At 42.4% G+C, this 15,131-nt stretch overlaps 1 protein-coding gene across 2 annotated transcripts; it reads right to left on the bottom strand.

The window, feature by feature from the left end:
• Positions 1-8,777: 8,777 nt before the first annotated feature.
• On the bottom strand, positions 8,778-15,120 carry mogs (mannosyl-oligosaccharide glucosidase). Of its 2 annotated transcripts, none has more exons than XM_034593332.1 (5): positions 14,994-15,120; positions 13,562-13,925; positions 12,977-13,200; positions 12,640-12,833; positions 8,778-11,480 (listed from the first exon to the last, which is right to left on the bottom strand). In XM_034593332.1, exons 2-5 carry the CDS (start codon positions 13,908-13,910, stop codon positions 9,710-9,712), a joined length of 2,538 nt encoding a protein of 845 aa, XP_034449223.1. In that variant the 5' UTR covers positions 13,911-13,925; positions 14,994-15,120; the 3' UTR covers positions 8,778-9,709. The 2 variants fall into 2 exon arrangements, with proteins under 2 accessions (XP_034449223.1, XP_034449231.1); XM_034593340.1 differs by lacking the exon at positions 14,994-15,120 and adding an exon at positions 14,405-14,749.
• Positions 15,121-15,131: the final 11 nt, after the last annotated feature.

Here is a 15,131-nt window from a genome sequence, read left to right on the forward strand (position 1 = left end):
AGCCCGGTCTAAACGAACCCCTGGCCTTTAAAAGCATTGAAGGGAGTCGATAACACCCCTGAGGTGTTCAGTGGTTGAACCCAACTGTTCACATGACATTTCAACCCCAAAGCATTTTTTCCCAGTTTCGCATCTGTTGCTGGGTGCACTCCGTGGTTACACTTCCTATTACAAAAAAGTCAATACTCTTTCATAGGACATTGCCGTCTGCAGGAGACCTCTGGCCCCGGTTGGAGGTTCAGGACCACGGATAGCGACGGTGCAGCATTCAGCTGTGTAATCACACATGAACCGGCCACAGATAAAAAACTTTTTTACTTGTCACATTGCACTGAATAGTTCCTGTGGTTCCATGTTCATGGAAATGGAAATCTTGGGCTTGGCATGGTTTTACCTTAATCCTGGGCCGCATTTCTTTTTACAGAAGCAGCGGTCAAGATAATCACAAAGATCCTTTTGCAAACATGAGAAGGGGTCATGTAGTTTGAGAGATATAACATTATACTGCACAAGTAATATACAAGTTTCACACTTATGGGATAACTTGAGTTATGCAAGTCCTGCAAGCCCTTGTTAGCCCCAGATCAATATTTTATCAGTGATATGCACTTGTAGTGATTTCTCAATAATGAAAATTAACAACGTACATTTATGTATACCCTGTACTCAATTAAAATATATGCTTCTTGGACGTTACTTGAGTATTCTTTCTGTACATTTGTATTACTGTAATTGTATACATTACATTTATGAGGAAATACAAATTCTACCTTTTAATGAGCTATATTAATTGGAGAGCAACAGTCACTATTACTAATAAGAACAACATTAATTTATTGTTTAGAAAAGCTGACTATTTAAATTTTTGAAAACTAAAAGTATATTTTGTTGCCAATAATTCATTGTGCTTAAATTTAAGTGTTAAGACTTGGGGGCGAAAATTTCATTTATTTTTCAAACTATTCTTCAGTTTTTCACATTTTTATTCAGTACAGTTTAATTTGGTTCATACGATCCTAGACTGGTTTGACTTTTCAGCATAGCCATGAAACCTGTAACAAGGGGTCACCAATGCACATGACTGTATACCGGCAAAAATGTTATAAGGTAGGTGGAAAAAAAAAGTGGAACAGAAAATAATTTCACATGAATACTGACAGCATTTGACCAATAACCACAACTCCTGTTAACGCACATCTCAGTTCATAATATCCATGTATGCTTTGGTCCAGACAAGATTAACTGAAGGTAAGAAAGCTTATTGTCTATGTGGAACCAAATGTGCTCTGTCTGTTGCAGCACAAATGCAAAGTGCCTGTCAGACATAATAAACAGCCTGGTTATACCAGACTACTCAAATTTGATGTTATCTCCGTCAATGCTGAGCGGTGGACAAAGAATCAAAGGATCTCTGAGTCGCTTCCCTGTCATCTTTTTATGTTAGTGTATGATAATAGCATATAAGCTCTTTGGTTGCAGCAGTGACATTCTCCGGAACAAATCGTTTTCACCTCAGATGTGCACTCTAATTCCAGGCCCGGAGATGTTTAGCTTTGAGGTTCTGCCTCCAAGTAATCCAGAGTCTATTAAAACCAATCTGATCACACAGAGTTCAGATCACGGGATGCTGTTATGATAACTGCAGTGTGGCTAACCTCTCTCCTCCATAAAATGCCACAGCACAGGGACTAAGTAATGGATTTATGTAATGTTAGCACTTACTGACATTATAGCGCAGGGGTAACTCCATACCTGTGAAAGTTAAATGAAAGCCTTTGTTTGATTTCCCTACATTTGAGCACAAGTGCGACTAAATGCTTTTGTTTCTTGGTTGGTGGAGACAGAAAGTGGAGCAATACAAAGTTACCTCCATGTTTTAACAAGGACATTGACTTCAAAAGAGGTTCAAAGTGCTGGTTATGGGAAGGAGATGAAACATTCCTGTAATGAAAGGATGTCCTGGCACTTCCACTGAATGGAAAGTGGATAAGGCAAAAGTAAAACAAGCTTTAATACATCCAAACCTAATAGGCTCAACCTGTGGTGTGTCTATCTCATTTAGATTAAGAGGAATCAATCCAGACATCTACTTATCTTTTCACCCATCTATCCCAGTTAATTACTTAATAATAACAAAGTGCTATTAAAATGCATCCAATTACACACTGTAACTTTATTGCACACGCATCTTAATGCATTTTTAAACAAGTCTAAGAGTCTACAGCTATGCTATGTTGTGCTCAAGTGCTAAAAGCTTATTTCAGCAGGCTAACATGCTCACAATGTCAATTCTATCCATCTATTGTTGAGAAGGTATAATGTTTTTGCCAGGTTCACCATCTTGGATAAGCTTGGTACTATGCTAACATGCTAACTGGCATTAAACAGAAAGTAAAGCAGAGGCTGAGACATATGTCACTAGTTTTGAAGGTATTGGGTCAGAAACCCAAGTATTGCAGTTTTAACCCCAGGGTGACACTACATGAAGTGATTATAATTTATTCTAAGGAGTGTTTGAATGTGTTGCAAAACATCATGGCAAATCCCTCCAAAAGCCTGATGGTGGCGCTATACAGGAAAAGTCGGTGGATCATGAAAGCCATGAGGATTTATCATCCAGGGACCATCAATGTCTGCATAAATCTTCTTATGATCTTATATCATCATTTAATCATCTTATAGTGATCAAAATAACCACAGACCACAGACTGTATATACAGAGCTACAGACCCATGCACAGTTGCAGTTTAACTGTCAAACATTCCTGCTTTACATGCAATATTTAATATGACTTTCATAAGTGAAGTGAAAGCTTTGTGCCCCATGGAAAGGTAAATACTTTATATATAAATTAAATATTGCATATGTAAACCCTGGCTGTGTTATTTTCAGCCTCACTCCTGGACAGGGTGTGGGAGGTTGCTTGCAGGTGGGAGCCGGCGAGAGTTGAAGAGGCAGTGAGGAGTGACTGCCCTCTGAGAGATGAGGGAGAGGTTGGACAGTAACGTTTGCTCTATATCTTCTTATTGTGACTTTTAATACTGTTCTTTAGCCTTGTAATAATACAGGGGGCTGGTATTCTGAAAGCAGAAAGTGGATTTTTGCAAAACTGTGCGACAGTCGAGCTATTGACGAGAATTAAAAGAAGAAACCATTCAACACATTGTCAGCAAAATCCGTTATCGTTTGCTTTTCTTCAGGATATCATTGTTCCCACTGTTCTGAAAGGGAATTTATAATTCTGGTTAGAATGAGATGAGTAGGGGACTTTCACTGTTTATTGAAAATCACTAGCCAGTTTCTTGTCCATGGATTTCCAATGGGAATTCTAAATTTAGCGTACAGTAGGCTACAACTCTACTGTCTTTAGTGTTGCTTCTGGTGTCACATCTTTATTTCTACTCCCAAGCATTAAAGACGGTCATTTTGCGCCTGTAAATCTTACTTCAAAATTAAATATCAGCTCACTTGAACCAACTATGCAACCCACACTGTTTGAAAGTAAATAACAGAAGAACCTGATCCACACCAGGAAATCCACTGAGATGCAGAGGCTGTCGTTGCTGTTTGAAATAAAAAAAAAAGCACTTAAACCTGTCATGATCTGGAGAGGTTGTGCAGGAAATACTGGACCAAACCTATAAGAGCAATACAAAACAAACAAGGTAGGCTGCAGCTTTGTCTGCATGCATGTGGCGATAAGATGCAGATAAACCGTACAGCACACACATTGACATTCAGCTTCAAGTGCTGCTTTGCACTTTCGACGAACGCCTTTTTATGAAGTTTGTCGACGCAGAGCAGATTTGTTGGAGCAATCCTACGAAAGCTAGGGTTGCACAAGAGCTGGAGAAATCCATCTACCTCCCCCAAATCACACTCTGACAGGTCTCACAGTCAAATCTCCCCCCAAGGCGCTGGATGAGGGAACATCTTAAATCTAAACCTGGATACAATGGGGCCTGTAAAGACACCGCAAAATGGATTGGGAGTGCTAAAACCGCAGAAACCTCTGCCGGAAACACGACTTTCTATAAATACAAGATACTCGCCTCAGCTGCCAAGTTCGTTATTTTCTCTCCCTCTTTCTCTCTCTTTCTCTCTCTTTCCCTCTCCCGCTCTGTCATGTTGGGCTCTGCATAGTTATATATACTACATCATCATTCAAACACTGGGCAATTGACGGAAAAATAGCACAAATAAGAAAAATAAAAGCAGCGGAAGCGTGGTTCTTCTTTTGAAGGAGCATCTCTCTCCTGCTCTTCCTCTGAGAGTGGGAGTGGGTTAGGGAAGCCCGGTACCAGGCCCCGATGCTGCTGCTGCTGTTGGTGTGGCAGGTTTCCCATGCGATCCAAAAATACTTTCTCACTCGCCCACTTTGGTCCCCAGCCGCCTGTACTCTTTGCTTCTACAACAGGGATGGGTAAGAATCACATTCAGCTCTCCAATCGTGATTGCGGAATGCCCCAGTGATTCTCTAACCATGCCCCCAGACTCCTCCACACACACACTGCACTTCGCATGGCTCCCACCTTGCCCTCTTCTCTGTTGGATCCATGCTCGCAGCGCTCTGACAGTCCGATTCTTGGGCGCGTTCCAGCTGCTTGTACCTGCTGTTACCTAACTGCTGGTACATTTTCAAGAGAAATGCATGAAGCAGGGCAGTGGGTTTTCATTATTTCTTTAAATCGCACCACAACCGATTAAAAAAAAATGTTTGATTAATTGTTGAAGTGTTAAAAAGCAAAAATCAAGTATATTTGCTTCACCAGATACAATAACAATCCCCTCAGACTGTAACTCAATAACTTCCACTAAACAAAATCATTATCATGCAACATGGGACTAATTGCATGTACTTTTGACCAACAGAAGGTAATAGGTCTACATACTCTAGTCTCTGACTCATCTGCACCCACACTGATTTCTATTTGTTGCTCTTTCTTCCATCCAATGACACCACGATGTGCATGAAAGGATATGAATGTTAAAATTCAGAGAGCATTGTTTCCACGACCGCTTTATCGATGCACATGCAGCCATTAACAGGGACATGCAACGCAAACAGACAAATAGCCTAGCTAACAGCAGACATGTGAGGAAACAGATGAAGAATGTTAAGAGCTTGCAGCTAACAAAAGTAACTATGGAAACGGCCAGCTCTACATTGCACTAGCTTCCACAGCTCTCTCCAGAAATAAAAACTGTTGGGCTCAGAGCGAATCAGGTAAAGACAAAAGATCGCGGGTGAACCTATTTATAGTGAGCCTTACATAACATACATAGACCTATGTTGGCTGAGGCAACTTTGGTGCTCGGCAGTGAGCTTCTAGGGGGCAAAGGCAGGGTGGTGTGAGCTGGAGATGCTCGATCCTGGAGGGTATTTTGCAGAAAGACGAGAAGTCTAAACAGCAATTAGAGAGGAAGACTTGCTGTTTTGATGTCAGGGAGAACAAACACTCTTACACTGTCCTGGGAGGGTTAGTGAGCAGCATTAACAAGCAATAAGATAATGAAAATTGGCTCATTAAACAGATCATAGCCATGGGGCTCAAGGAGAAAGACGGGAGAATGCACACGTCACAAGAAGCAGAAGTCCGCAGCCTGTTTGCCCAGAGTTCTTGTTTTATTGTACAGGAGGTAAAAAAAAAGTTGGTCAGAGAAGACACACACACACACACACACACACACACGGACTCATGCACAGACGTATTAGTTTGTGGCCTCAGGACAAAACATCTGACATCTCCAGTGAGATAATATGAAAATACAAGCCCACATATGCCCAGAGAAGCCGTGTGAGAGAAGCTGTAACGCAGCAGCAGTGATCATGTTTGAAATAAAGCCTGCCACCATATCTTAAATCCAAATTGAGCCATTAGCATAATTATCCACTTACACTGCTTTAATTCCAAGTAGCTCTCCATTGTAAGTAAAATGATAGCTAAGCTGTATTCAAAGAGCCTCTTTCCCTCACAAATGCCTTATTAGTTAGCTCCCTCTAGCACACGTTCCCAGTAATTACATTCAACACAAGTGCTACAGGAGGGTGCTGCTGGTATTTCTAACAACTATTAGACAACTTTACAGCTACTCTGGAGAAGTACGACGATTTCAACACCGAGCTGCAGCCATTTGGACGCTGCATTCTCCCTGCACTCTTCAGCCGATGTGCCGCTTGTAGCCGGTAATCACAGGATATTAACCGTATAGACACTCGGATAAGGTTTGGATGATATGCAAATGAATACTCCCTGACTCATCTGTTTATTATGCAGTCACATTAGTTAGCTCTGATGCCGTTTGGCTATTATCCCATCTCGCTGTGAAAAAAGGGTCTTGGGTGAGGGGGATGTATTGCGCAGTGAGTGCTTTAGTCACACAGATTGTCAGCCACTCTTCAAAGAAATAAATGCATTCTAGACTGTAGTTGCATCTAGGGGATGTGGAATCCATTTTCCCCTCGAGAAATGGCAAAAGGCGGACGATGTGGCTCATCTGTGTCCAAATCCCTGGATACGGCGCCGTGCGTTAACAAGTCAAAGGGTCAAATGATGAGCTTGTGTCTCCCACGACTGAGCCTAAAGGCATCATTGATTCCACATACATGCGCACATTTCTCAGTTTCACAGTGTTGGAAGATAAAAAAGCCAAAGGATTCCTCTGAAACCGTTTTCAGGATGAGCACAAGAACTAATAACTTAGAGTATCTACAGTTCTCATGAGGAGAAAAACTGAGAGGCGATACTGTATCTTTGCATAAATGTGGTACTACCAATCTGTGGCTTCGCAGCGTATCTGCTGCTCTGGGAACTGACAGAGACACTATTTTTAGTCACGCAACCTTAATGCACCACGCTAAGCCTTTAACTATACAACTGCACATCGAGCCCATTCAAAGGTTGGAGCCCAGTGGTCATACACACAGACGGAGAGCCAGTATCCGTGCTCTTAGTACCCACGTTTCATATTTGGTGTCAAAGTATTAATAGGAACTGCATGCCCCGGTCTGTGAATATACGGCAGCATATGTCAAGGAGTGAAATAGAATTTCCTATCCATGTGCTCTCGGTGCCTTTTCATGTTAGCTAATTAAGCAGCGAGCCCTCACAACAACTGCGCACCATGGAAACCAGGCAAAAAAAAGAAATAACTTGCACCAGATTGACGTCAGCTTGAGGCCTTCAAATGTGCCATCTGACAAAAGACAGAGTACCCGGCTGCTGTAGTTGAGGTCACAGCGTGTCGAAGCCACTGTCTGCTTTGACTGGCAGAAGGACTGTTGACATCTGCACTGAACAAGTGAGGAGTTTGTGGTAGTGGGGTGTGATCATCCTTGGCTGCAGGAGGGAGAGATTGGGGATGTGGCTCGGGGGAACGGTGCCAGGGAGGGAGATGGTTATACCTAGGTGTTCCTTGATGGCTAAACACTCTCTCCCCTTTATCAGCAGTAGCGTGCGGGGACTGGGGGACTGTTCCAAAGACGGAAGAGAACAGCATCACAAAGAGAACAGTGTGTGTGTGTGTGAGAGAAATAGTCTGCAAAGACGAAATAAATATCAAAAGCTAACCTGTACCTTGAGAGTCTGGTGCTTATTGACGAGGAACCCGTGGTTTACAGTCACTTACTGTTACAGAGTCATGAACTGCAAGATGACTTAAAGACGATCCTGTGATACCAACACTTCACACACAAAACAGGAAGCAGATAATGATTACGTCGAAATTTGTAAATTTCTATCATTTCTATTGAGTATGACGATAACATAGGCACTTTCAAATATTGATTGAATATTACAACTCTTAGATATTGAGCTTGCTATTTATTGGATAAAAGGCATTTTTAGGAACTTTGAAAGGACTTGTAATAAGAGAAAAAGAGGCATTATGGGATTTCATCCTGACAAGAACAACCTTAGTAAGATTGGCAAGATACAAATATTAGAATGTGCACACATTGAGAAACTACCGAGGCAGAATGGTGTAGACATATATTATTATAACATAGAACAATTAAAGTTATATCCCCTTGAAAACTACAAAGGTTGTTGTTTTTGAAGGCATTTAAGACATTTGGGTCGAGGACATGAATGAGACAAGGGTTCCGAATTTCTGCTTTTATGTCATGGCAGTCACAATTTGGGACATAGAACCATTTATATTAGACTGCCCCATTTTTCAGGAGTGCAGAAGTAAAGAAAGGTTATTTGGTCGGACAACTCCTCCAAAAACTGCATCAGGCCTGTGATGTTTTTCCAAACTTTCAGTTCATCTTTGTTTCTCTACACCAGTAGTGTCTTTCTTTTTCAGCAAAGTCGAAATTGTCTGTGTCCAATCTTTGTGCAATGGCTGTGATCAATTTTCCCTCTTTTGTCTGCTTCAGAATTACGTGATTTTCTCTCAGACACTTCTCTGGTCTTCATGTTGGCTTATCATTTTTCATAAACACCAGAGTACACATACAAGAACATCATTTGGTGCAGAGACAGATTATGGAGTGACCCGTTTTGTCTGTGAGAGACTGAAATGGCAGCTTAAACAGTGAGAGATTTATCTTCTGTACAGAGATCGACAGTTATAAGCAACCAGTGTGAAGGAGTGTCGAGGTCTGAGCAGTAACAGCCGAGCTTAAATTAGAAAGTAGGTGGATGGTTATTTTTTGTCTCTTGCATTTCAAGCAGAGATTGTAGCTGTGGGTTTAACTTTAAATGACCAATTTGCTTCTGTCAATTGAGGAAACTTCCAACATTACCAAACAAAGCAAAATATGACAAAAATGTATTTAAACCGTTTATTGATTTTAACAAAACAAGACCAATGTCACAGTCCATGTTGTTTTCCCTGCCAGTCAAACACACAGGTTACAAAATATGGCTGTTTTCTTTGTTGTTCTATACTAACAAACTTGGCTCGACTTTCAGCGGTTTTAGAAATGTTGAGCAAGAGTGAAAGAACTTTTTTAAATCAAATTTCATTCTGACAGAATCAACACATGGCACAAGTAAAAAAATGAAGTTCCGTATTTGTTAAGTGAACCCAAAACATGTTTATTACCTCCGTCTGTTTGTTTGGAGGAACTTTGAGGAAGAAGATGAGGTACGAGTCCGGGAAGAACCCATTAAATATTGGTGTGGGTCCAGGATCTTTTCACTTTCTTTAACAATGAAAGATGTTCGGTGTTTTTCCAATACTGATGTTGATTTCTCAGAGAATAATTTATGGATCTTGATGAAAAACATCAGGCACATTTAGAAAACTGATATCTATGGGTGAAAGTTTTTATGACAGTTTATGACAAATCCCTGTAACAACTGTCCATTTAAAACCGTCCTCACATCTCGTGGGAAAGCATGAATCCTCCCTCAGAGAAGTGGACTTCCAGGTATTGGTGCAGGTATTTAAAAGTGTCTGTAAATTGATTTCATTCAGAAAAATTCATCTTAAGTACACAAGCAGCACTAGACAGTGCTTGGCTCAACATACAGCAAAGTGAGGGTGGCTGTAATTGTTTTAAATTGCCATTCAGACGATACTTGTTATTTTAATTAATGTGTAAATGAGATCATGATTTAAATTTTTAAGCTGGTTCTTCTGAGTAGAGTTTGATCAACTAGCAATATTCCTATAACACCTGATCATGGTGTTGTTTCAATCACCAAATAAATGAAGGCCGGTATATCTTAGAAAACACAAGATGAAATCAACAGTATCAGTACTGTTCAGCCATCATTAATACTGTCAATGCTGACCAGCCAGTGAAGGGGTGGCTTCCTTGGCCCCTGCCAGTGCTGTCGTTGTACTGTTCCCAGATATATCCTGTTTCAACATACTGTCTATAAACGTTATTGATGATGTTAGTCCTGAGTTCCTCATAAAGAGCAGCTGCCTTTTCTTGGTATGGACCTTCTGTGTTTCTGTAGTGATGGAGAGCTCTCACTGCCAAGTAGTTGATGTTAATCCAAATTGCGCCCCTCCAGTAGGGGGCATCATGCTCCGTGTTTCGCTTCATATACAGGGGATCAGCCTTGGAGAGTGAACGCAGGCCGTAGGGTGTCCATAACTTATCGAAGTCTCTCATCTCTCGGAAGATATGTTCTAGTTTAGGCGAGTCGGGTTGGAGGATCTGCAGTAAGAAGGGGAACAAGCTAACATAACCCAAAGCGTTAACATACTGCATCTTGGGGGCTCTGCGGACTGAGCGCACGAGACGAGCTATGGGGAACTGATGGCGTGGTTGACCAGGAGGTACGTACACCTTCTCCTGCTGCAAGGACACAGACTGGGTGTGGTTGCCATAGTCACTGAAAGCACGGAGTTGTTCTGACCAGTGCAGCTCATTCAGCAGGTTGTTGTCATAGAGCACTTGGTGTGAAAGTTCGTAGTCATGATGGGGCTCGCCAAGAAGGCGAGCTACACTGGCCATAATACCTGAGGATAATGCCATCCAGCAGTGTAAATCCACATGCCGCTCTTCGGCTGAGGGGTGTGATGCTCGAGGGTAGTCGTCCAACCCGGAAGTCAAGGTCTTGGGATTGAGGAACAGATTAGTGTCCTTGTCCCGACCACGCCAGCGGTACGAGTTGGGCAGGGGTCCTGTTTGCGAGGTGTTGTACCATTCATACCAGGTTTTCAGTCGGGGGAAGAGCCTTCGAAGGAAAGGCAAAGTTGGCTGAGAAGCTGCCTTGTCTGGATTATCAGAGAACTGTTCGATAAGTTCCTGAAGAGCTAAGAAAAGAGTAGGTGGGTTGGCATTCTCATTCTGCTGCACTACAAACTCGGCTGGGACTTTACTGCGAGCCTCATCACCCAGGATCTGCTCACGGGGGATCCAGCCCTCCATATTCATTAGGTCTATCCAGTGGGCAATCGCCTCTCTTGTCAATTGGGGGTCCCACTTGCTGAGCAGCAGCTGGTGAAAGCCCTCGTCCCAAAGGAATCCTCTGGGAAAGAAAGAGCGTGACGGTACAGCAGTGAATAACGCCCCTTCAGGGTACAGGAGCGGGTACTCGTTGTAGCCCGACTGCACCACTGACTGTCCATAGAAGTAGCCCATTCCACCCAACATGTTGCTGAGCGCTGCCTTGCCAAATCGAATTTGTGCCTGGCTGAAACCTTTGCTCTCAAGGCCAAAAGTCCTCTCGAACTTTGCGTCAAACTCAGCCTTCCTCTTCTCCATCTCCTGGGTCATGATTGAGCCCACCAGTTGGTTGGGACGATCATGGAAGCTTCCGGACTCAAACAGAACTTCGACCTGAAATGGCATCTGCACAGTCACCTGGTGAACCACGAAGTCGCTCTCCCGCCTCGTGTCAGCAGGTTTCTGTTGGTTTTGGTGATGGGGAGGCTTGTAGGTGTCTACAGCAATGTAATGCCTCTTCTCACCAGAGGGGAGGCTGTAGACAAACCTGTGGTTCAGACTGTGCTTCACGATCTCAGTCAGCTTCTCCAAGCCAGGAGACACAGTCTTAAGATAGTTGAAACTGAAAAGGTAAGAAAATCATTAGGTATCGTCCTGTGTTTTCAAATCTATGAAACAAAGCTTCAAAGTGTAGTTTACAGTTTGTCACGACTCTTTAAATAAACGTAACTGAACTATACCCGAGCTATGCTAAGGTAGCCTTAGCACAATATATTTGAACCTTTGCTGTCTCATGCTGTACTGGTGACACAGAATGACTGGTCACAGTAAAATCTAATTCAAGCTCCCAATTATACTACATCATCCATCCTTCTATGTCAAACTCATAATTTATACCACTCTTTTCATTTCTATCAGTGCATACTCTACCTTTCTATTTTACTATGTTGGTTTTCTCACAAAATCTTAAATCTTGAATGAAAAGGAGCAGAAAGAAGAATAATCTGCCACTCTACCACGACATTAATTAACAAAGCAAATAATTCAATAAAATTAAAATAGCTGCAGGTCAACACAGCCCCTCACATCCCTCTATTAGTTCCTAAGATACAATTCACATGTGTGTGAAATATTTTTGTTCCCTGTGAATGTTGTTAGAAGAGCTAGCAGACAGTCCTGATGTCCTTAGTGCAAGAAATACTTCAACAGTTGTTGAGCTTCAGTGAACAAAGGGGTCTGGTTTTCTTTGGTTTTGTAAACACACACACACACACACACACACACACACACACACACACACACACACACACACACACACACACACACACACACACACACACACACACACACACACACACACACACACACACACACACACACACACACACACACGTGTGTGATAAATACCGAAATGCTGAAAATCACAACTTTGATAACAGAATTGATAAATGAAATGGTGAAAATCCCGCTTTTACTGCCATCTAGTTGCAGTTTTTATTTAAATGTACTTTTTGTTCCATTACTGATGGATTATTGAACTATTTCAATCACCACTCTAAAATTGTGTAACTATATTCTGTTCATTTAAAAAGGTCATTTGTTAACCACAGTTTTCAGTCAGATGTTGCTGACAGTTCCTAACCGTCATCTTTCTATGCAGATTATCTTTACACCTGATAAGATTGAGCACTGAGTCATCTCAACTATGTGCCCTCTGGTTATCTGGTTCATGATCACTTTCTTTTGAAAGTTGCTGCTCAGATCTGTATTCATCCATTTACCTTGCATATCTAGCGTTGGATAATTCCCCAGTAACAGGCTTTCGGAAGGTGATCTTAAAGTTCCCGAGCTCCTCTGAAAAGCCAGTGATGGAGGCGAGGCGGTTCCTGTCCTCGACGTGAGCCTCCAGAGTTCCCTGTGTGTCGGCTGCTGCGTAAATCATTAAGGAGATGACGGGCGCTTGAGGTGTAGAGCTCTGGTGGGTAAAAAAAAGAAATCAGTATCCTAAATCATTGATATTTCATACAGAAGACAATAATTACAAAAAATAACTGTAATATCCTGTTAAGGGATTATCTGAACACACAGTGAATCTGACTAAACGCAGGCAGAACTCACATGCTGCTTGGCAGTGATCCTCCAGGTCCAGTCTCCTCCATGATCCCCTCCACTCCTCTTAACATACTCTGTCGTTAGGGTGAAATCGTTGTCTCGGATTTCCTGGACACCAAAGTTGATCCCATCATGCATCATCCAGCCGTAGCCATGCAAACGATCCCCCTGCTCACAGGTGTGCCTCAAGTTCACGTCCATGTCAGAAAACTGACGCATCCACATCATACCTGTGGAGATGTGATGATGAAATTACATCAATTTGGCTGTATTGTACAGACTATGCACAAATAAAGCTGTTAAACTGTGCTCCTGCTACTTGTCAGCAGTTTCAGATTTCCCACCTTGTCCCTGATGTAATGCAATTAAACACTGAAGATTTGATCAACATAGAAAAACATTAAAAATACTTTTTGAGAACCATCTTCAAAATATGCTCATGTTATTCTTTTCTATCACATCATCCTGCCCCACTATAATATGTATTAAAATTACACATTTGTACAGAATTGTCAGTGTCAAATGTTCCATTAACCATCCCAACACAAGTGTGTTTATCAGCTTCAGCTTGTTCTGAATGTGTCCACCAACCTGTCACAATCGACCTGGGACTCCTGGTTTTCATGCCAAAGTAGACCTGCGGCCTGTATGAACCCCAGAACCTCTCTGGAGAAACCTTAGCACTGCTGCTGTTTGCATCCAGGACGGGAGGCGACGGGTGCAGAGTCACCACCCGTTTGGCCAGGCTGGACCGCATGTAGAGGGCGTAAAAGAACCAGATCAGACTGAATATGCAGAGGCCAATAGAGATGTTGATGAAGACTTTGCCAATGTCGACTTTCTTTTTCTTCTCCTTGCGGGGAAATGCAGGGGGCTTCTCATCTTTCCTTGGAAGTGGAGCAGCTTCACTGGCCCCCACCCTCTTCCTCTGCCTTCCCATCCTGCCCTTCTGAAACTGGAGACAAGAGGAGGAGGATACTTGGATTGAAATATTTGAGAAATCTGGTCAAAACAATGCTTCCTTTTATAAATTTTGTCCATTCCATTTATTTAATTATATCCTATAGGTTTAACTTCACAACTGCAAGCCAAACCAGAAAGACAGGCTCTTATAGGTGGGGGGCCTTATACATGCATGTGCCCAGGGGCCCATTGTCTCGTGATCCGCCCATGGAAATGAAGACAATATTTCTAAATTGCATCAAATCTAAACTAATTTCTTTAGCGCAATTTATTGTTACCTATCAATCGGTATACATTTGCGATAACCCAAAACTGGCCAATATTAGCAGGGCCAGTTTAGCTCCAATCTCAATGAGGACATTGATTGATGAACGATTTTAGATATAAAATTATACAAGGTATTAAAAAATGAACCACAATAATTGCATCTTTAGGTGACAGTCAGTTCAGTACAGTTTTTGAAAAAATGACCAAAAAGACAAACTAAAATGAAGTGATGATTGATTTCCTGCTGATCGATTAATCGGATTGAGGTTTTTAGACTGGACTGATTTTATCCACGTGCAACAAATAAGCCGGTAACTGGTTACATCTCTGCCACAATAAGTAAAACTATCGCTGATATTTACAGCTCATAATTATAAACATAGTTATATATATATAGAAGACATTCTGATTTCTGTGCTTGGTCTCGCAGGAGCCTCCTGCAGCGTCTCAGGCTAAAAACAGCGGCTCTTGCTAACGTTAACATCTCATTGTGCATTCTGGCGGATGCGGGTTTTCTCCTGTTTCTTTCCGTTAAGCCGGTATGTACGGAGCCTCCCGGTAGGAGACCACCGACACCTGCTTCACGCGGAGCACATTCCGCCGCTACCCGCCGAATCAACCCGGTAATGCAACGTAGTCTTGAGGCTGCTCGCTAGTAAGCGCTAACGTCAGTTTTAGCTTCAAAGAACCCGCTGTTTCAACATAATACACGTTTAGTCAGTCAGCTCGTGAACCGACATGCTTCCAGGACCTGGTTCTGGTTTAATGTTCATAGAGGAAACGGATCACAGACCTGTGGAGACGCTGCAGAGTCTCAGCTGCTCATTCTCCGCTGCTAGCTTACGAGCTACTTCCGGGTTCCTTCACTGACGTGGGCTCTGCTCCCCGAGATGCCTTCACGGCACGTCGGTTGAAACAAGACTGGAACACT

Source organism: Hippoglossus hippoglossus, chromosome 1 (assembly GCF_009819705.1).
Source record: "Hippoglossus hippoglossus isolate fHipHip1 chromosome 1, fHipHip1.pri, whole genome shotgun sequence".
Lineage (NCBI taxonomy): Eukaryota > Metazoa > Chordata > Actinopteri > Pleuronectiformes > Pleuronectidae > Hippoglossus > Hippoglossus hippoglossus.